Genomic DNA, 24315 nt, shown 5'->3' on the forward strand with positions numbered 1-24315 from the left:
CAAACACTGTATATTTACTGAGAGTAATCAGCATTTACTCAGCTAGTGTTCAGGCATACATAGTTGTGCTGCAAATTCCTACGTCCATAAACCCGTAGTCTGAGTTTTTTTGGAACATCAGGGCGACCCGCATCTCCTCTCACCATAGACTGTGGTGCATGTGGATGTAAACCTATGCACACCTTACCGGTTGGCGCAGTCTACGGTCCACACGAATGAACCACTCCCGGGGGTATTATCCGTTGGGTTGACATATAACTGTCCTGCTTCACGCGCTCCACATAGGAATTGTTACTCAGTCAGTATGAAATCTAACTTGAAATTCGATGTCAACCTTTTCTGCTAGATTCCCTTTTTAGGTTGTTTATGGAAGTTGGGTTCGATTGCTGCAACTAGAGAGAGGGTATGGAACTATAAAACGTCGTAAATCGTCTTATAACTTATAATCATTGATCACCATGTGGTCCGGAAAAGTGTTGCTCCAACCCTTATGTAGGTGATCACATCCGACATGATCACCTCCCGAAAACTCATAATCACGTGACAAACTTGATCCATAAACTCATTACCAAACCTACTTAAAATGAGCCCAGTGTTCTTCATTATTTTATCCATATTATGTGCTACTTGAGAAATACTGACTAGCCATCAACGCAGCCTCAGACAGGATATTTCATCGAACATCTTTTCGCCCGGTGTCGAGTGCCTAGCGAATGTCGTGTGAAATCAACATTCACCTCAAAATTTTGATGAAGCTGGGGTTTGTGATAATAAGAGCGAAATGTGAGCCCAGTGAACCCTCTGTTTGGTGTGGATCCAACACCATAATTCTTCCAGGTCACGAGGACGGCTGTTCAAGCGAGAGTGCCTGGTTATAGGCTGCCTGTCCATGATAATGACGGCAATGATGATGATGGTGATGATGATAATGACAACTGGCAACTTCGTGACACTTGCGTCATGTAGCCCATAGTTTGATTTCTGACAGGATACCGAGAGTGCACACAGACTGCACACAAATTATTCCTTTGTAACACTGAATGAAGTGGAGTTTCTTATTTTCACTGTGTCGTAAACCCTGTCGTAGGTACATTTCAAAGACTGACGCTGCGTTTGTTCCCTGTTATTTGAATAGCTACACCTGCTGTCAACTGCCAGTAACTTATTCTCCACTCTCCGCCTGTTGACTGTTCCGAGGGCCTCCGAGCTATGTAGAGAACCTTTTCAAACTACTGTTTTACTGTCCATGCCACTAGTTTAACAACGACATAAGGCAGCTCTTGTTCCATCGTTTTAACTTCGCTGGTTAGGCGGAGTATAGAACTACTAATGTGAATATGGACTGTGGAGAATAAAGCTCTCTACAAGAGAAAAAATCGTCCGATTAGGGAGCAAATATTATCCATAAAACGAATAAAATGATCAATGCAACGTATTGGTCGATAGCGCCACGCCAACAGAAGATCAATCAATACAGATGCATGCATCTAACAGTCTAAGGTAAAATGAAGCCACAAGTTGTTTACCGTCAAGATGGAGTCATCTTATCTGACACACCGTTTTCCAGCTATCTGAGTATTTCATTAGGTTCTGTGTGTTATCACAAAATATCATGCACCTGTGCCATCACGAAGTGGTTGGAACTTATCGTGATGTGACGCTTTACGCACGTTTGTGACTGATTGAGTTAGGCCAGACTCTTGGGCCAAATGGTGTGGTTGAGGACCCTAATCTCCCTATTATCTAGGTTTAGCACTCACGACAGNTGATGATGATGATGATGATGATGAGTGTGTTACGTCTGAACCCAGACCAACTTCTTTCATCTGGATAAGGTTTACAAACTGGTACAAAGAATGGGTCTAATAAAATATTCGTTCCTGACGCTGGACTTATCATAGTGGAGAACTATTCAGAGGAGCTTTTGCCCTTAGTGACTGAGCTGTTGAATTTGGGCTCGTCTTCCGGTGAAGTATCCTATTATTGAACTTCAGCTCGCATATCAACAGTTCTGGAGAAAGGATCAGATAATTGCAAACCAGCCGCTTAATTCTTGTGAAGGTACTTAAAAAGATTAGCTTCATGTGTGAACACATTGGGCCAACCGTCATTCGTACATACCGAAGTAAATGATCTTACCATGAACCAAAACTTTGTTCTCTGCCAGTTTATTAGGGTTCTGTAGTTCACCAAAGGGAAATGAAGCAGCGAGTGACGTTTAGAAGTAGGTGTGTCCATTCTCTAGTATAGATGTGATGAACCGATCAAGGGCAGTAGCTGAAAGGGGAATGACCAATCACGACAGATACTTTGTGATATATAACAAGTATTGGTCACCCCGGCCAGCAGTGCCCTTGAACCAACAGTTTATTTTATCGTGAGTTGATCCAGTAGTGACGCATTGTTTGACGTAAAGTATGTGTCAGAACCCTGTGGGATGATCGATGGGGACGATTTAAAAAACTTGTTTCAGGAAGGTACAAACGCGCCTTGTATGTCTGATCTATTGGTTACCTCACTGACAGTGGTCCGGTAAAAGTTCCTCAGTTCCACGTCCTTCCGTCCTGCGTAGGTTGCTTCCCACAGGTTGTTGAGCAGTTTAACTGGATTTGATCGATCGCCCATAGGAAGGGGCCCATAAAAGTACTCATCAACTCACCCTGTTGTCACAGCGCTAAGGAAGACGGGTGTCGGATTTTGGTGGGGAACTTCTTGTATCATGCTTGTGGGGATTCATGCTTATTTAACCAGCTCCAGAAACGACCGAAATTTTTTCATATTTTTTCCATGTTAGAATAACTAGCATGGTTTCGTTTTGTCTTGAGCTGGACTGCCTGCACATACAAGGTCCACCCAGCAGGTCCAAATAAAACCCACTCTTGTATGACAGTAGTCATAAGAAGCCGTACATTTCATTCTCTGTTGCCAGGCTCACTCCAAGTATACTGCCACAGTGGTCATTCAGTGGTCAAAGATACAAATTTAGTGGAAACAGTAAACTTCATCCCGTACTTTTCACGCCAGTAGACTTGCCTGAACGTATGCAATTTATCGTGAAACAAATAGGGAGAGATAAACAATGGGTATTGTCAAAGGATACTAGAATTCAAACATGGTTGATTACCATGTAAACCTGTGTTTGATTTAGTACAATGTAAATAAATATGATACAATGCTAGGTATGAAATTGATCCCATGGACAAGACACTGCCGCCGGATGCCACGAGCTAACTCGCCCATTCGCCTCAGATAATGGACAGACACCGATATTTTCTATCAAGTGTATGAGTCAAGGTAAGAAGGCTCTTGTGAATGCTTTGTATACAGAAAAGTTAAGAGTTTCCCTCAACTGCCGTCAACTGATCCGCAGCGGAATGCTTGAGCAGCCATTATGATAATTTATGCCGTTTGATGTTATCAACTAGTGGGATTTGTGGAATCAATACGTGAAAAGATATTTGCCATTAATATCTAATAATATTTAATAATAATTTAACATTAGTGAGGGTAAAGATGCAACCAAGATTTTGACAAACACACAAATTAGGATTTAGCTGGAGACTAAACCGAATCCAGCTGATTTCCTCGTTTTTGTTGTCCATGAAAAACATAAGATTTCCAGAAACTCGAGAAATTTACCTACCCGATGAGTCCCAAGAAGAGCAGTCTGTCTTGAGCTATCGAAGAGTTCCTAACAACCGTATGAGTAATGTGTTACGTAATGTGTGTTACAACGCATTGCCATATCTCAAATATCATGTCAAATGAAACATAATGCGACCTAATGCAACACATTCATTTGAACCGGACCATAGTAAACGAGAGATTCAGTTGGGTTCATTTTAGTCGACTGTCAAAACCGAACTAGTGTGCCAATGAGAGCGTTTGTCGAAATCTATCCTATTTGTGCTTAAGTAGAATATGAGGTTGACGGGAACTCGGGGACTGCCTAACTGATGAGCCTCATGAAGGGCAAAACTGATAGTGAGCTGTCGAAGAGTTTACATCATCCTTTTCGGGTAGCGTGTTAGGCCCATACAATCAAGATACTTGTTGTCATAACTCAGCCGAGTATTCTAAACAAACACTGTATATTTACTGAGAGTAATCAGCATTTACTCAGCTAGTGTTCAGGCATACATAGTTGTGCTGCAAATTCCTACGTCCATAAACCCGTAGTCTGAGTTTTTTTGGAACATCAGGGCGACCCGCATCTCCTCTCACCATAGACTGTGGTGCATGTGGATGTAAACCTATGCACACCTTACCGGTTGGCGCAGTCTACGGTCCACACGAATGAACCACTCCCGGGGGTATTATCCGTTGGGTTGACATATAACTGTCCTGCTTCACGCGCTCCACATAGGAATTGTTACTCAGTCAGTATGAAATCTAACTTGAAATTCGATGTCAACCTTTTCTGCTAGATTCCCTTTTTAGGTTGTTTATGGCAGTTGGGTTCGATTTCTGCAACTAGGGAGAGGGTATGGAACTATAAAACGTCATAAATCGTCTTATAACTAATAATCATTGATCACCATGTGGTCCGGAAAAGTGTTGCTCCAACCCTTATATAGATGATCACATCCGACATGATCATCTCCCGAAAACTCATAATCACGTGACAAGCTTGATCCATAAACTCATCACCAAACCTACTTAAAATGAGCCCAGTACTCTTCATTATTTTATCCATATTGTGTGCCGCTTGAGAAATACTGACTAGCCATCAACGCAGCCTCAGACAGGATATTTCATCGAACATCTTTTCGCCCGGTGTCGAGTGCCTAGCGAATGTCGTGTGAAATCAACATTCACCTCAAAATTTTGATGAAGCTGGGGTTTGTGATAATAAGAGCGAAATGTGAGCCCAGTGAACCCTCTGTTTGGTGTGGATCCAACACCATAATTCTTCCAGGTCACGAGGACGGCTGTTCAAGCGAGAGTGCCTGGTTATAGGCTGCCTGTCCATGATAATGACGGCAATGATGATGATGGTGATGATGATAATGACAATGATGCATGTCCCTTCGTCGATGCTGCATAAAAGTTATGGTACTTAAACAATCGATCACCACGCGACTGACGCCTCAGGTAAGCGGTGAACAAATTCTACAGAGCACGGCTTATTTTCTGTGTTTTCTACGCACACCGTTTAAATGACACTCAGCAGAACTCTAAAACCCGTCTGTCGTAACGTACTGAGACTCCCTTGAGGAAAATGATTCCTCGACATAACATCTCACCCAAACCGCGGCAAGCAATCCAACTTCTAAGTAAATGACTCTTGGTGAGCTTCATGCACAGAGCACCGGACAAGCAGAATGTCCACTACAGTGACTTGAATTTCGGACAAGAAATTCAGTGCTATCTGGCGCGGACATCGTCATTCCTTGTTTACCAGCTGTGCTACCCTGTCCGAAACTGACAGGTCGTTTACACATTAAGCGGTGCACCAGGGTCCGTCACATTTAGGAACAGCCAACTTTGTTCCGGTCTTAACACCGTACTACGTTGCTAGTAACAGTCTGCTTTTTGTCGACAGTGTAGAATCCTATCTATCAACTTGTGCGTTGCACATCATCTGAGAACACACCCACCGGTGCCAGGTGACTGGAGTGTCCAAGGTTAGGTGGCATAGTAAGCGCTCAGCAACGACACAAGCAGTAAATGGAGACAGACTTTGTCTGTCTTGACGAACTAGCAGGACAACACAAAACAAAATTGTAGTATGGCAAAACAAGCCGTTTGAGTACTATACTGTGATGGCTTTTGTATCCGTAAGCTTCCAACAAGAGTACGTATTTTGGTGTAAAATGTAGCTCCTGTGAAACCCGTAAATTTCATTTGAGCTGTTTTCTGAAGCTTACCTGACGGAATGAAGTGGACAGCCAATGGGAGATATCCACCACGTTCAAAATAATAAATTTTTCCTGTTACTGTACGATGCGGGGAGAGCACCTTACAACTTTGAGCACCATCCCACAGTGAGTAAATACAGAGTTGTTGAGGGTGGCCAAACGGAGAGGTAAGTGGGATGTTTTCACCCTGATGATACTTGTAGTTGACAACCGAAGCATGGTATAAGTACTTTAACGTGGTATCCTAACTTATACGTACCCAATCATCACTAGTCACCTGTAATTTCTTGCTCGCCTCATGGCTCCTATTCAAGCCGGTTGAAAGTTGATTTCTAGTTTACGTTATTTTCTCGATCATAATTAAGGTAACCGGTCCAAGCCTTCCATGCATTCTGGTCATATCTATAAGGGGATCGTATTATTGACTCCTGGAGAGGTTACCTTCAGGGGTCGCTATTTTCAGAAGAGACCATCTCGAAGAATAGACTGCCTGTGGTTTGTCGCTTGAATATTTTGCAAGAGCTGAAACAGCTCTAACACATTTCTATGGTCTATTATGAAACCTCTCGAAATCGTGTAAAATCAGCTTAACGAGCGATTCATGCATTTGAAGATGAATATTAAGCACACAGAACTGCAATACAAACCAGAACCTGTAAAAAGCGGGTCCTGAAGTATTTCATTGCTATACACTTTTTGCCAGGTGAAAAGCTTGGTCTGAGACTATCCATCACAAAGTTACTATTAGCCACCCATTGAGACAGAATTACGAGCGGCTAAAGTATGGACAGAGTTAAGCTCAAAGTCTGACCGAATATGAGAAACTCAAAGGACTCCAGGTGGAAAACAGTGAGAGGTTGCGTAGTTCAGGAACGGTTGGCAATCTTTCCTGATACCGAGTGAGACGAATATAAGCTCGTTATGAGTGTAGGCGGGCAATTTGGGCAACACAGTGAGTGGAAGTTTAGGACCACCTGTTTTTCCGGCCTTGGATAAAATAAATCGAAAGAATCTAATTAGTGGCTTCATTGTGTACATCGACCATTCCAAGGGTCTTGTCAGAGCCCTGTCTGCTGATACTGAGCTACTTCAAGGCAATCCGCGTCTCGGAGGATCCATTACAGTCCGATGGAGGAGGCCAAAAATCATTTTTCTTCCAATGCACATAACTAGACTCGTGTGCGGTTGTTTGGAACACTGTGCGAACCACGTTCATACACAGTCCATCCTCTCGTCCTTCGACCCTCCACGTCGCTGTTACTAAGATAAAATGAACATAGACCGTTTACCAGTGTAATAGGTTGTTCGTATTATATGAACGAATCAGTGAAAGTCTGCTGAGATTTTCTCACGCTAACCAATCCGCACTTTATGAGTTGAGTTTTGAAGCTCAGACGCGTTTTGCTCAGTCTTTTCAATCCAGATTAGTGGCCAATTTTGCGTTATGCAGTCTGGATTTTCGGATCGGACTTTTTAGCCCCAATGTGGCGGTCAATTGATACAGTGTAATGCATGTGTTTATCTATGGGTTTTCCAACCAAGAGAACAAAATTCATCAAATCTACGAGTAATGGCATGGCTAGCTCGGAGAGCGCCGTCGCCTGACTCGCCTTGGAGCGAGACTGGCCCTATTACACGTGAGTGATTTTGAGCACGGGGAATCGAGAGATATTGGTGGCTGAGATTTAGTCTAAACTGGTTGGTATTAAGCGGAAAAGTGTAGTCGAGTGGCGTGACTGGAAGGGAGCAGTAGCCTCAGGTGGAATGATCTTTTGAAGCATATGGTAACGGTTTTGGCGCACCTTATGATTCGCACCCCAAAACCACAAGTTGTCCAGTGTGACTCGCTATCATCAGGCTGTCAGTGAAATTGCCACACAAGTTGAACAACCTCAAACCTTTGAGGAATGTATGACCTATCTTTGTGCGCATACGAATCGCACGTTTTTCGTCGAATATTATGGCTGGTATTCGCGTCACTTGGTTGCAGTGTCTTGTCCCCCACTGCATATGAGTGAAATCGATTTGGCGTACTGGATGATAGGTTGTTTGTTGCATCTGAGACTTGGTGCATTGATGAATTGCGGATGCGTCACGAAGAAATACATCATAAATCGACAGATGCCACAGAACTTTTCTTCTTATAAATGTGAGATGCGAAATTTTTGGACCGGCCATGTTTTTCGCAGGAATAACAAAAGTGCTCAAGTGAACGTGAAATCCAATAATCCCCCTTACAGAAGACTCCCGACAATAGTCCGTCACTAATACAGTCAAAAACCATCATTCTCTGCCGAATTTCTGTAAGTTTTCTCATCCCCAGATATGTCAACCCCTACGTCTCATGCTGTCCACGACTGTGTATGGGAGAGGCTGGTATTTCAGCTTGTTCATTGGACGGTCGCTGGTCTTGACAATTCGATTGCAAACGTTTCATCGCCAGTCATCGTCCCGCTGATCCCAAATGTTTTGTGAAGCGGAGCGGAGCAGTGTATCAGTGGGCTTATTTGACGTGGTGGTGTGCGCGAGTACTTCCGGTTGCACAAACTAGAAAGAAACTACCTGTCTAAGAAAACGGGGAAGTCTTAAGAAGATATAGGCCACATTTTTCGTCTTTGCATACTGAGATCGAAATTTCAACGTGGAGGTGCAAAACCTCCACGCTGACTTACTGGAATGATCTAAGTTTCCGCACTTCTACGAGTAAGAGGTCACGAATGCCATCAGATAATGCATGCGAGAACCCGTTGGAGCGAAACCAAGGTGACACAGGTTATAGGTTGCCACCTGGACAAACAAAGCTCAGAGGTCACCCAGACGTCGACTAACGAGAACACAGGCGAACAATCTAGTCAATAGAAATGTTCATTTGAACCGTCATATTCGAAGGTAACCCTGCCTCATGCATGACCTTACCTGCACCACTGCTTAACACACACATACACACACGCACGCACACACACACCGACACCTTTCTGCACCCTACTCCTCTCTCTCTCCTGGCTGTTATACGCTGGTGATATCACCTGGATTGGCAGCGAAGCGGCGAACGATTTGACCACCAACAGAGTCCAGGATATTTCCACAGATAGACGATCCATCGGAAACGTAGAGAATTCAATTTTTTTTGGAAGCTATATTACAGACAGTTTGTTAGTAAGGCTAATTACAGTGCTTCCGTCGCCACTGAAATGCACTATTTTCCCAGAAATGGGCCGGGTCGCCACTGGCGGGCACATAACTTTTGGAGTGATATCTGATCAGCTAATTGCGAAACTTCCTTACTGAAGGACTGTTGCTATTTTCATCGAGCCAGACAACACTTAGAATAGACCACTCCAAAATGAGACATTCCAAACATGAAATAATTTCCCTTTGAGGAATTTCTATCATGAGAAATTCAGTAAGCCAAAAACAAAACGAAACAAGAATTGCCCCATTCGAAGAAGCCCCCTTTTGAACCTGGCGATTATTTTTCATCATTTAAGAGCATCAAATAACCCTATATAATTTAAGTATAATTTCACCAGGCCCCATCAAGAAATGCCCACGTAAAGGGGAAAAGTACGATTGGCGGGGTCTGCTCACTGATCTGTGTGCACATGGTCCTGAGGTAGCGAGGCTACTAGGCAAGCCTACACAACTTTTTCCACCGGCTATGGATTCACTCAGGATCACGGACAATGACGACCTACTCAATCCGACCAATGAAATGCGGAATACGCCTGCCTGAATTTCAGTGAGATGGTCAGTGAAATGAATGGGCTGAGTGCCAAATTGTTCCTAAATTGCAGAGAGTGGTTCGATTACTTGGATGGTGTGGCCACATTGTTGACGTGTGAAGTTGAGAACTCGAATAGACTGAGTGAATCTTCAGCCTGGTTAGCGGAAACTGCATTTCTCTCTCAGTGCCTGTGGTACGTGTCCTCAGGAGTCAGCCCTCAGACCCATGATCGGTTGGATGTGTGAACTTCAACTGTTTTAGTAAGCTGCCCACGTGTTATCTGACCAAGTCATGCAATGCGTTCATGAGCGTCACTGAGGCTCCCACGGACCCAGTATAGTTTCCAACTCTTAAGGGTTTTCCTGCAGCTGAAATGAACAGTAATCTCCTGAGAAGGCTAAAAATCCAAAAACATACACTCATTTGCAAAAAGAATACACTCGGTGCGGTCTAGCCTGTAACAGACTATCATTTCTGGACGTGGTAATGTTGGTAGAGGTTCAGAAAGAAAGGACAACATCTAAGGGATCACCACACCCACAATCCGCCGTCTCGCTCACCGTGGTGGTTTGAAGTGCATCTCTGGTCTGATCTACGAGAATACCCGAGGTGTCCTGAAGGTGTTCCACGAGAACATTACCGCAAGCCAATCAGCTGAATCTCAGCTGAATCTCCTGTCTATGATATTCACCAACTGCGCAACGACCGCATCTTACTCCATTTGGGACAATACTCAAGATATCGCAGTATATTTTCTTGACGGAGCAATACTTATAACTTTGCTGAAAGCTTTTCAACAATCTACTACCGGCTTCATCCTTCTTGGGGCTCATCAGGTACGCCACAGTATAGTGTCCCATTAAGCAGGTTTAAAACAAGCGAAATACACTCATTCGCATACCGAATTGAGGAGAGACCCACTTGAATGTTCAGAACATCATAAACGAGGGATCCAGCTGGGTTCTGCGTGAGTCCCTCATTAAAAGCAACTTGGCATGCAAATGGGAGTAGTTCGTCAATTTCGTGCGATTTGGGTTCAAGTGGAACATAAATTTGACGGAAACCCGGGGATTGCGCCTATCTGATGTGCCCTAAGAAGGGCGAAACCGGCGTTGGCCTGGCGAAGAGTTTTCAGGAAACTTATGAGCAGTGTATCACATCTACACGTGTTTAAAATCGTTCGCTTTGTGAGAGATGCGCCTCTTGGGGAGAAGCACCTCCGTGGACCGTCGCAAAAAGACATTTGGTACATAGGGGAAAACATTTATTTGAAAGACATTCAAAGCAGTCTAGTCCTCCTTTGCTTCGCTTTCTACAGAATCCAATCTTTTTGGGTATTTTCAACACCTAGAATTATGTCTCAGTGTCGTTATACCACGAATTTTTGCACCATGAAAGAGCAACAGTACATTGGTCAGTTTTACAGGAAGTTCATTCGACTCCGATCGGTATTCTATTAGCTGTTTTTCCTTTCGTTTTTGGGTTCCAACGCCGGCAAGGCTGAAATCCTACCAATGACTACACACTATTTCAACCTACCAAAAATGGTTTTGGATCAACAGTTCTGAATTCGGTATTCACCTCACCTCTATCGTTTATTTTTAAATAGCATGGTCACAGACATAGAAAGTAAATGCAGGCGATGAATGTTGAAGGGTTGCAAGAGAATATTAGATAAAAGAGGGAAGCTTCTCATTCGAATTCATGCCACTAGCAGTTCCAGTCAAATAAGATGAATCCTGACGTATGCATGAATTTTTGGTATGGAAACACGCGTGTAAAGACCAACACTCGAGGAAACGACATGCAATGCTGAACGCTCTTCAAGGCGCGGTGAGCTCTAGCACAATCAAGACTCGCACATCAGGCACAAAGTGTCCGTTATAGTGGGTCCACGCGGTCACTCCGCCCCCATCCGAGACTATGCTGATATCTATCACAGTTGCTCGGTGCTCTCGAACAGCGATTAGGTCAGGCTTGATGAAGGACGTCGAAATAGATGCACTCAACTAGTCGAAGACGATGTACCCAAGCAACAGAGACGTTTCGAGAATTCCCTTGCAATTCGATTATGACGAGCACATCTGGCATCATGCAGTAGGACTGCAAAATATGCACCAAACTCTCCGGTTGGCCACAGTTTCCACGACATAAGGTCGTCTGGCCACCATGACTATGCCGAGCGCTTCTAACTATCATCCTGGGCAGGTTGCATCGAAACTGGGTACCGCGGATAAATATCCGAGGAAACACTCGTTTTGGAAATACAAGCCATCGATTAGAAAGAGGCGAAGCGACCGACTCTCATAAACCGCGACTGTCAACGCTATTGTGCAGGCTATCACCCCAAGCAGCCTATCAGGAAGGTCAGCTTCCTGAAAGCAACCACTGAATGCCCGGAATCTACGGAGACTCTCAGCGCCGCTGGGTGTTGACCAGAGACAGACAACCCCCCTCGATATGCAGCGCGTCACAGCCTCGCATCAAACCCAGACAGCGCGAGTCAGCGTTGATCAAGGACAGACAACGCCTCCGCAATATCCAGCACGTCGCTGCCTCGTACTAAAGCCAGACCGCGTGCGTCAGCATTGGACCAAGTTCAGACAGTATCCTTCCAATAAAAAGCTTGAGGCCGTTGTACTTTTCGCACTCGCACGCACTCGCGCTCTCGCAACCACTGTTGGAATATAGCTATTGTGTTCTCTTCCGTGAGCCTTTTTCTCTCCGACACTAGGCGCTGGAGCGGGTCAGCAGCAGATACCACAGGCCGGCGAATCAGCAGATATAAGACAGCCACCAGCTCCTCGTTGGTGTTTACGCATGTACCATGGACTCGGATCGGATGGCTGAGATCCCGAAAATTTTGCCAAATGCGGAATCATTGACCGCATTGCGTAGTACTCGGCACTGGGTAGATAGGCGCTTTTCCATACGCGCTCTCAGTTGCATCGGGATTGTTGCACTCAGACTTGGGATACCAAGTCTTCCATGTTGTTTACCGGCGTGGATGTAGCTTTGGTAGACGTAGCCAGCCACGAATAGACTGCCTGATCTAACTGTCCAACCTTTTGAGCGTGTTTCGGCGGGCTTGGCCGAGCACGAGCGAATATGTCAGCCTCGGTATCAGATAGTTCCTCATGATCTTCCTTCTTTGATGCGGCTTCAACGGGGCATGCGTCACCTCATCGACCAGTTTGAGCAGATGCTGTCGGTGGTTGAAGTCCCCTTTCCCCTTGGAGGTAAAGGGAATGCCCAAATATGTTACAGTCACCCAGAGGAGTGATTAGTTCCTCGGCAAAGCGAAATGGTTCGACTGAGACTGCTGTTGCCCGATGTTTCCTGTCCCCACAAATAACCATCACTTTAGTCTTTCGGGCGTTTATTTTCATGCCAGCTCTTCCCAACTCGACCGCAGCAGCTTCAAGCTTCTCTTCAATGCGAGTCTGACATTCTGCACACACGACCCAGTCGTCAGCGAAAGCAAAACCATCTACTAAGGTGTCATGGAACTGGTATCCCAGTTGCGGCATCGATAATCCAAGAACCTCATCCATTACCATGGTGAACAACAGTGGAGAGAGTGGATCTCCTTGCCTCAAACTTCTGTGGCAATCAACCTCGGTGTTGGAGAACACTGCTACATTATTCTCATGGGACTGTGCGGGGTCTTTGAAAAGTGCTCACCAGCTAATTTTGCGGCGGCCTCACAGAAGGATTATTTTCAATCCAAATGACGAGTAAAGTGTACACGTGATTTGCCTGGAATCTAGGTATCTAATAAGTCAGCCAATAAGATTGTGCATTGACTCTTCTCTCTTGCGTCAACGCCTTGAAACCAGTGACAAAACACAACGTCACAACAAGTGTATTGGCAACTACTCAACCCTGGACTGCTGGCTGTGCCCGTGACACATGGATCAGCCGTTTGGCCTAGCTAGAGATGCGCGGTTCGAGTACTACATGCCTCAACGGCGTTTCCACCAGTGGCCTGAGAGGAAGTCATAAATGACCATTTGAATTGCTGTGTTGTAGTCTTCACGGCCTGTTGATTTTGCCACTTTAGTGCGGCATCCGGACCAACGGTATTGCATTGCATCACGGTGTAAACTCTCTTTTGCCATGGTGACCATCCAGCTGTACCTCAAATGACCGACTCGTCGTGTCATCAGTTTCTGACCAGCGTCACTGCATGATGTCACTACAAGCCGTTTGTTGTTTTTGCAAATTCGTTCCTACCGGGTCAATGGGTATCCTAGCCATGGAAATGGTAATAGCATGATTCCTGCCTCGCCTGTCATAGATATCTTGCTGACAAAACACACGTGTTGATAAGGTTCAAGGGAATGACTTGCACAGACTTCGAAACTGTTGGCTTTGGGCTCGTAAACTGTTGGAATGATCCAGTGCCAAGGCGCTTTCTTTGACAGCCATGCATGTAACTACACTAACCTTACAGTGACGTCAAAGGAAGTTCGAAACGAGCCAGCGAATCCAAGACCGTTCACTCCTAAAGGGTACTCATTCCTGCAGGCACCCATAAGAATTCTCTAGTACAGTTTGAAAAATGGAATTCTGGTTTCCAATGGAAGGATTAAGTTCTTAATGGCCCGCTATTTACGATATTAACTACCTTTTCCAATCCACTTTATAAGCAAAAATTTTCCCCAACAGTTTTTCCAACCTGAATTCCGCTCTGAAGCCAATATGACCCGGAAACCGAAGAAACTAAATAAAAATAGGTGCTCTGAGGACAGACTACATAATTTTGAACGGATTACTTGGCGAAAAGAAATGTGAGGCCGCATAAAGTATACTTGACAACCCGAAATAAATTGCCCTGTGGCCATTTGGAAGATATTTCATTCTGAAGCAAATAATTGACGAAATTATAAAGGTTGGCTTTCCGGAATACAAAATTTCTTGACGAAAAGTGCTCTTTTTTCAAGGGAAGATATTCTGCCGAAGGTGGCCACGCTCATTGGAGCAACTTACTTATTCACACCAGTAAGAAAAAACTTTTATGCAGCGAACGTCTTCCGTTGAGTTTGACCTTGGTTCATTGTACTTCGGCAACATTGGGTGATTGAACAACATCCGATGAAAGGTCGATGTGTTTCCAACAATATGCACCAGTTTTACCTTCATTACATTCCTTCTCAAAGGCCGAGTGAAAAGCAGTATGGAAGACGTAGAGGAGCTCTATGATTCTGTTTGTAAATGTCTTCCAGATTTTTCCATCTTTTACCCATCAAGCCTCTGAAACATTCGGGACTTCATTTTGAATAACGATTCAAAATTCGAGAGAGATTTTAGGTGGTTTGCATCAAAGTGGTTGTTGCTTGGAAACAATCAAGATTAGGTCAGAATGGTTTTTCTGGCATACAGTAATAATTGAAGACATTGCTGATACATACCGATAATTTGGGAACAGGTTCAAAGAGGACGAAGGATCGTATTCTCCTAGAAGATAAAAATTACTGGATACGGAGACATCTGTGTCAAGATAGTTATTTCTATTTAAACAGCTGAGGTTAAACAAATATGTGAGGGCGTCTAGCATTATATATATACATTATATAAGTGTGTTAGGGATAAACACACTCATGGAATGAAATGAGATCAAACTGACACACAATGCTGAACATACGTAGGTTAATCTGCTCAGTGGTCCCGATTCACTGGGCTCTAAACTGAAGGTGATAGGTTACAATACACTACTTTCCTTGATCAGGGAAAAGACCCGTTTCAACGGCTTTTCACATCCTGAGAAGTTTCTCTTCAGATTCTTTGTGTAATTGTATCTCAAACACAAATAGAAACCTAATTTTCTGGCTGTGATGCACCTTTTATGCCCGCATAATCTTTGTTGCCAATACCCAACATAAGAGGGTACTAGCCTTGCACTCCTTTTTTCCATTTGTCGTGATGAATTTTGATGACATCAATCTTCTGAAGCATCGGGTTGCACTTATCTGTTTGACGTATACAATCCAAGTAGGCTCCAGAGCAGAATTATTGTTAGATAAATCTCTGCGGCGACTTCACACCACATAATCGTTGAAATAGTATGTGCCCACAAAATCTGTGCTATCAAACACTCTATAATGATTTTCACAGCTGATCTGCGTTTGTGTATCAGTACGCTTAAAAACTTTCAGCTGGTAGTTTGATGCACTGACGAATGCCATCAATACCCACTCCTGGCAGGTAGTGAAACCAGGGACCCCTCAGGGGATTGCTCATGAGGGTAAATCTAAGTGGGCCCTTAAGATGAGGCTATCGTCTAGACCAATACAGGTTATTATGGACTTTTCACAGTTGGTTGCACCTGGAAATCTCATGAGTGATTGAATGTGTCTGACGCACGTGACGACTGCACCTTACCATATCACACGGCTCTTCAGTGAAAGAGCAAATGTTGTCTGGTATCCGCAACTGGCGAACATACGTTGACCTCGGTCGGATTAAGATACACACTGATCTGGCCAAACACTTCTCTTCGCAACCAGTGGAGTTCTTGAGCGCTGTTCACTCTGCTGTTTTGCTCAATGTTCTCCATTGATGTTACCACGGAATGCGTACTCCGGGGAGCGATGAATATAGCAATCAAAATCACCTCGGGAGAAAGGCTAATGGACCTAGATTCAACGAAAAACATCGCTGCTGTTTGACTATCATTTGTCAGCACAAAGTACTCTAAACGGGCTACCTGAGGTGCTTTTCAGATGTAGTCTTATTTCAGGACTTTCCATCCTTACCTGCATTTCTGGAACTCCAACATGAGGAACTTGAGTTTGTTGATCGATTCGGATATCTTGACAGCTGCACAAGCTATGATTGCAGTATACTCAATGCATTCATTGCTCATATAATCAAGGCACGTGCAGGGTACGCCGAGTTGTATCAGTTATGACATCATAAGCGAATTTCGCTGAGGCTAAAGAGCTGAGCAGAAAATACAACTGTAAGAGTGATGTCAGTTTATGGTTGTAATGCTGGGTTCATTCGATCCCAGGACATTTGGGGCCTCCATACTTTTGGTCAACGGTGTCTCTCCAGCATAAGAAGAGTTTGCTGACTGCAGCGAGTACGCAACGGAGTTGTGCGTAAGCCGGTACTACCTGGTAACAAATCCGAATAGACACAAGAGCAGAGTAAACTTACCTGACCAGGGTGGTTGGGTCATGTGGTACATATACCGAGCTACCTTCCTCCCAAGAAAGCGTTGTTTCCCGTTCCAAGCCATCGTTGGCGAAATGACTGCGGTTGACAGAACGTGACATGAAAGTGACTACAGTCCAACCTAGTATTATAGGATATTCGCACCTTCTTAGCTGTAACCCCTGTAATCCACCTGGCGCATAGCTGGAAATACTGAAAGACATGCCACGCCACCTCATTGGTGCCCATGCTGTCATTACCTATCCAGTCTGCCTAGCCAAAGTTCACCTGTCGTTGTGCGCTCGGTTTATGTCGGAGAAGCTCGCAAAGAACAGCGGGTCATTTCGGTTGATTGCGTCTTAATTCGATACGATGTGTCTATTTTAATGCTACCCAAACTTGCATGAACCTTATTTTTCATCGTTTTCATTAAAGACATAGGACTTCTTCGCGGCAATTTCTCACTGTTCGTTTTTCCTTCCACCAAGCCTTTACTGAGACTTTCTTCCCTCATTACAGTTAGGCGACAGTATGTATCACTGGTGTTGACGATGATGGAGATTGGGATGGGGATGGGGATGGGAATGGCGATGATGATGATGATGATGATGATNGGCTTTGGGCTCGTAAACTGTTGGAATAATCCAGTGCCAAGGCGCTTTCTTTGACAGCCATGCATGTAACTACACTAACCTTACAGTGACGTCAAAGGAAGTTCGAAACGAGCCAGCGAATCCAAGACCGTTCACTCCTAAAGGGTACTCATTCCTGCAGGCACCCATAAGAATTCTCTAGTACAGTTTGAAAAATGGAATTCTGGTTTCCAATGGAAGGATTAAGTTCTTAATGGCCCGCTATTTACGATATTAACTACCTTTTCCAATCCACTTTATAAGCAAAAATTTTCCCCAACAGTTTTTCCAACCTGAATTCCGCTCTGAAGCCAATATGACCCGGAAACCGAAGAAACTAAATAAAAATAGGTGCTCTGAGGACAGACTACATCATTTTGAACGGATTACTTGGCGAAAAGAAATGTGAGGCCGCATAAAGTATACTTGACAACCCGAAATAAATTGCCCTATGGCCATTTGGAAGATATTTCATTCTGAAGCAAATAATTGACGAAATTATAAAGGTTGGCTTTCCGGAATACAAAATTTCTTGACGAAAAGTGCTCTTTTTTCAAGGGAAGATATTCTGCCGAAGGTGGCCACGCTCATTGGAGCAACTTACTTATTCACACCAGTAAGAAAAAACTTTTATGCAGCGAACGTCTTCCGTTGAGTTTGACCTTGGTTCATTGTACTTCGGCAACATTGGGTGATTGAACAACATCCGATGAAAGGTCGATGTGTTTCCAACAATATGCACCAGTTTTACCTTCATTACATTCCTTCTCAAAGGCCGAGTGAAAAGCAGTATGGAAGACGTAGAGGAGCCCTATGATTCTGTTTGTAAATGTCTTCCAGATTTTTCCATCTTTTACCCATCAAGCCTCTGAAACATTCGGGACTTCATTTTGAATAACGATTCAAAATTCGAGAGAGATTTTAGGTGGTTTGCATCAAAGTGGTTGTTGCTTGGAAACAATCAAGATTAGGTCAGAATGGTTTTTCTGGCATACAGTAATAATTGAAGACATTGCTGATACATACCGATAATTTGGGAACAGGTTCAAAGAGGACGAAGGATCGTATTCTCCTAGAAGATAAAAATTACTGGATACGGAGACATCTGTGTCAAGATAGTTATTTCTATTTAAACAGCTGAGGTTAAACAAATATGTGAGGGCGTCTAGCATTATATATATACATTATATAAGTGTGTTAGGGATAAACACACTCATGGAATGAAATGAGATCAAACTGACACACAATGCTGAACATACGTAGGTTAATCTGCTCAGTGGTCCCGATTCACTGGGCTCTAAACTGAAGGTGATAGGTTACAATACACTACTTTCCTTGATCAGGGAAAAGACCCGTTTCAACGGCTTTTCACATCCTGAGAAGTTTCTCTTCAGATTCTTTGTGTAATTGTATCTCAAACACAAATAGAAACCTAATTTTCTGGCTGTGATGCACCTTTTATGCCCGCATAATCTTTGTTGCCAATACCCAACATAAGAGGGTACTAGCCTTGCACTCCTTTTTTTCCATTTGTCGTGATGAATTTTGATGACATCAATCTTCTGAAGCATCGGGTTGCACTTATCTGTTTGACGTATACAATCCAAGTAGGCTCCAGAGCAGAATTATTGTTAGATAAATCTCTGCGGCGACTTCACACCACATAATCGTTGAAATAGTATGTGCCCACAAAATCTGTGCTATCAAACACTCTATAATGATTTTCACAGCTGATCTGCGTTTGTGTATCAGTACGCTTAAAAACTTTCAGCTGGTAGTTTGATGCACTGACGAATGCCATCAATACCCACTCCTGGCAGGTAGTGAAACCAGGGGTCCCTCAGGGGATTGCTGATGAGGGTAAATCTAAGTGGGCCCTTAAGATGAGGCTATCGTCTAGACCAATACAGGTTATTATGGACTTTTCACAGTTGGTTGCACCTGGAAATCTCATGAGTGATTGAATGTGTCTGACGCACGTGACGACTGCACCTTACCATATCACACGGCTCTTCAGTGAAAGAGCAAATGTTGTCTGGTATCCGCAACTGGCGAACATACGTTGACCTCGGTCGGATTAAGATACACACTGATCTGGCCAAACACTTCTCTTCGCAACCAGTGGAGTTCTTGAGCGCTGTTCACTCTGCTGTTTTGCTCAATGTTCTCCATTGATGTTACCACGGAATGCGTACTCCGGGGAGCGATGAATATAGCAATCAAAATCACCTCGGGAGAAAGGCTAATGGACCTAGATTCAACGAAAAACATCGCTGCTGTTTGACTATCATTTGTCAGCACAAAGTACTCTAAACGGGCTACCTGAGGTGCTTTTCAGATGTAGTCTTATTTCAGGACTTTCCATCCTTACCTGCATTTCTGGAACTCCAACATGAGGAACTTGAGTTTGTTGATCGATTCGGATATCTTGACAGCTGCACAAGCTATGATTGCAGTATACTCAATGCATTCATTGCTCATATAATCAAGGCACGTGCAGGGTACGCCGAGTTGTATCAGTTATGACATCATAAGCGAATTTCGCTGAGGCTAAAGAGCTGAGCAGAAAATACAACTGTAAGAGTGATGTCAGTTTATGGTTGTAATGCTGGGTTCATTCGATCCCAGGACATTTGGGGCCTCCATACTTTTGGTCAACGGTGTCTCTCCAGCATAAGAAGAGTTTGCTGACTGCAGCGAGTACGCAACGGAGTTGTGCGTAAGCCGGTACTACCTGGTAACAAATCCGAATAGACACAAGAGCAGAGTAAACTTACCTGACCAGGGTGGTTGGGTCATGTGGTACATATACCGAGCTACCTTCCTCCCAAGAAAGCGTTGTTTCCCGTTCCAAGCCATCGTTGGCGAAATGACTGCGGTTGACAGAACGTGACATGAAAGTGACTACAGTCCAACCTAGTATTATAGGATATTCGCACCTTCTTAGCTGTAACCCCTGTAATCCATCTGGCGCATAGCTGGAAATACTGAAAGACATGCCACGCCACCTCATTGGTGCCCATGCTGTCATTACCTATCCAGTCTGCCTAGCCAAATTTCACCTGTCGTTGTGCGCTCGGTTTATGTCGGAGAAGCTCGCAAAGAACAGCGGGTCATTTCGGTTGATTGCGTCTTAATTCGATACGATGTGTCTATTTTAATGCTACCCAAACTTGCATGAACCTTATTTTTCATCGTTTTCATTAAAGACATAGGACTTCTTCGCGGCAATTTCTCACTGTTCGTTTTTCCTTCCACCAAGCCTTTACTGAGACTTTCTTCCCTCATTACAGTTAGGCGGCAGTATGTATCACTGGTGTTGACGATGATGGAGATTGGGATGGGGATGGGGATGGGAATGGCGATGATGATGATGATGATGATGATGATGATGATGATGATGATGATGGTGATGATGATGATGAGCAGGATGATGATGATGATGGTGATGATGATGAGCGGGATGATGATGATGATGATGATTCCGTGCGACACTCCGACATAGATCTTTAGCTTATATCTCTGAAGTACAGCAGCACGATGGCTCCAAGTCCAGAGTAACCTTGAATAAAGCACCTATCATGATGTGCAATAGATCCACTCCCTCATGTCATAGCGAGCGCACTTCAGAAGTGCATGTCCAGCAGCGTGAAGAGGTTAAAACTGTGATCTGTGTAGATGTCAGAAAAGACACAACCAGAGCTCGTTCCAGGTCTCGTTCGGATATCTAAACCAGCTTGATATGCATAATACTGGTTAAGCGATTCACATTTTTTCAGCACAATGTGTGTTCTAACTCTTTAGCTTATATCTCTGAAGTACAGCAGCACGATGGCTCCAAGTCCAGAGTAACCTTGAATAAAGCACCTATCATGATGTGCAATAGATCCACTCCCTCATGTCATAGCGAGCGCACTTCAGCAGCGTGAAGAGGTCAAAACAGTGATCTGTGTGGATGTCAGAAAAGACACAACCAGAACTCGTTCCAGGTCTCGTTCGGACATCTAAACCAGCTTGATATGCATATTAGTGGTTAAGCGGTTCACATTTTTTCGGCACAATGTGTGTTCTAATCAAAGACTATGCAACAGTTACCTTTTTTCTCACAACTGATTGTGTGTATCCACTTTTTATTAGATCGATCAATATTCCTGGCGCCAGCCACATCTCACAAAACCAGCAGGTCTGCGCACACTCAGCGATGTCACAATAGACTCCAAACACTGAAAATAATAGAATGCACAGCGTACTGGCAACCACGATCTAACTTCCTCGCTAGTTTGAAATTGTTTCGGCGTTCTGGAAGCGGTATTTCTTTTGACGTGCGTACGTTGACTAGGAGGAGACTTGATGAGTATCATCTGGTGAGTACATTCTGTGAGCATGCCGCCTGAGCCTATAGTAGTTACTGGCAAAATAGGATTTTTCTTTGTCAATTAGTCGAAATATAGGTATCTCGGGTAGGCACGGACGAAGCACCCATTCAACTGCGCACTGACGTTGTCTCCTCGACCGGGGATGAAACGTTTCCAAGCCAATTGCCAAGCTCGGCGAACAGATCAACTGCCATCTGATCAACCACTAGGATTTTTCTTTCTACCACCACTGTAGTTCCTTTTTGGTAGACCAGCAGACGATGTTGCGAGTGCTAATGCAGACCAGATAATCCCCCAAGTTAATCTGGATTCTGGGTACACCTGTTGTCTGCCAAAGTCTAGTTGAGTTATTGCTCCCTAGAGGTGAGTAAAGCCTGTGCTTCAAAATCCGAAATTCCAAAAGTGGCTCTGGAAATATCCAAGTCCAAGATGAGATCTAATATTCTGATGAAAACTCTCTCAGTAGGCTATTATTTAACGGAATTCCGTAAGCTAAACTTAATTAAAGAGTTACACAAGATTCTAAAGAGTCGCACAGAAAAAATCGATAGAAACAAGGAAAAGCCATAAATTTTGCTGACGTACGCCATCCAGATCATGGTGTAATATGGGAAGTCTTCCTAGCATCTCCAATGTTAGGCCTGATGACAAGGATGAGAGAAATTTGACTTCTTGCATTATGATAAAATTAGGAAAAACGTATTCCACCATGTAATACTACTGGAGATTTTGTTGCACAATTATTTTGCAAGCTACCACAATTTTTTTGCGGTTTTGCATCAGTAGTACAGTAATGCTGGATCACAGAGATTAATCCTAAAGACAAGCCATCCTCACTGGATAGGATGAAATGGGTGTCTCTTGTGATCAACCCCGTTCTGAATTATAACTGTGCTTGAGATTTGGTCCTGAAAAACGGAACAACAGAAGCAACTGCGTGTCATTTTAATGCGACTGACAGGAATAGCAAATAAATTGTACAAATTGCAGATAGGCAAAGGATGAAAGTAGCTGAAATCTGCTAGAGTCCGTAAGTCCGCTTCAAAATGAGCGACCGGGAGTTGTTTCGTTCCAAGAGAAGCGGAGTTCAACCCAAAGAAAGAACCATAACATAGCGGTTCTCAACTGGAGGGGATTTCAAGGATCCAGGAGTGAAGAGAGGTGGTATAATTGATGTCTAACTGCTGCTGATCTTGTTCATCTAACGTTTGGATCGCATGACATGGACTTACTAACTTTGTACTATTTTTCTGTTCACTAGTTCTCTTAATCTCATAGGTGCAGAGTTGTCGTCAACACGTGAGCATTGGCATTGCGAGACTTGCCTGAACACGTTTAGTGATTAGCACTGAACTTTTAAGTGATCATGGCACCACCTACTTGAATGGCTGACAAGCGTGTCAGTCGACTGATGTAACCAGGGTGACCGCTGGGTCACCACTCTAGGCCGGGCATTCGCATCACTCAACGTGGGCAGATTCGCCTGTTCAAAGTCGATAGCCGAGGTGTGTCCGGAGTAACTTGGTGCAGTAGTAACACCACGCTCGCCACCCACGTTAGCTTTCCACTCCCTATCGCGGCTCAGCCATTCCAAGCATACCTGCCTTTCTTCAATTGACGCTTATCTGTTGATTGGAACACGGAGAAAATCAAGCCTCATTTGGCCCTCTCCAGGTGTTAAGGGAGATTCGGCCATCGGATTACGAAAAGCAGACAGATCTTTGAAGTTAAGCGCAACAAACATTACATGTGCTAACAACAGCCCGCTGATCATTGATATAGTCAGTTATAAGCCATACGTGGTGGCAAGTTGACCTTCGCTTCATTTCTTTATCCAATCTTGAGTAAATTCAATAATCCAGTTTCTTGGACAACTTCAGTGTGTACTGACGAAATCGCTAATTTTGATACTAGATTTGCGACAGACCAATAAAACCGGAGGCTCAAAATAGTGTGGAACTGGCCACATGATAACCCACAAGTGTCCCATCAACTGGCATTGCTTTTAAAAAATCAGAGAATCATTAATGTTCCTATTGATGTTTATTCCCCCTCTGGAGTTCTAAAAGACCAAAAGGCTACAAGTATTATTTACGTTATTAGATACATTTTGCTTCTTCAAATAAAAAATTGAGTGGAGAGATAACTTTCCTTGACACTGATAAAGAAATCGTGAAAAATGGCGAGAACCAGTGACATAACGGAGAACTCAGAGATAACTACCTGATGTGAGGTGATTGCCTAGGATTATGCCAGCAGATATCGTACTTGTGGAATTTGCAACATTTGATTAAAGATTTTCGGAGATTTGTCATCAACAAATTAGTTTGTTAATTAACATGCTCAGTGAATCTGAGAAAAGCAGGAGACATTGGGTGAACCTAGTGAGGTAGTGTCCGCTGCACAGACAAATATTCTCAAGGTTTACATAGTTTTGGGATCCGGGATCCGATTTAAAATTGAAAGGAAATGTGTAGCACACAGAAATAAACAAATTGAGTCGAAATTTGCTCAGATATGATGGAAGCGTTCGGGTGCCATGTGTGTAGCCCATCTCCCTC

At 43.8% G+C, this 24315-nt stretch overlaps 1 protein-coding gene across 1 annotated transcript in view; it reads left to right on the forward strand.

The window, feature by feature from the left end:
• The window catches only part of T265_11244 (hypothetical protein), a gene marked incomplete at both ends in the record, with an annotated part of 76546 nt that overhangs the window by 36586 nt on the left and 15645 nt on the right, over positions 1 to 24315 (forward strand). The window contains one exon of the mRNA XM_009177848.1: positions 20676 to 20864. Coding sequence (XP_009176112.1) covers positions 20676 to 20864 — 189 coding nt within the window. The remainder of the gene's footprint in view (positions 1 to 20675; positions 20865 to 24315) is intronic.

The sequence above is a fragment of the Opisthorchis viverrini genome (genome assembly GCF_000715545.1).
Source record: "Opisthorchis viverrini unplaced genomic scaffold opera_v5_462, whole genome shotgun sequence".
In the NCBI taxonomy this organism is placed as follows: Eukaryota; Metazoa; Platyhelminthes; class Trematoda; order Opisthorchiida; family Opisthorchiidae; genus Opisthorchis; species Opisthorchis viverrini.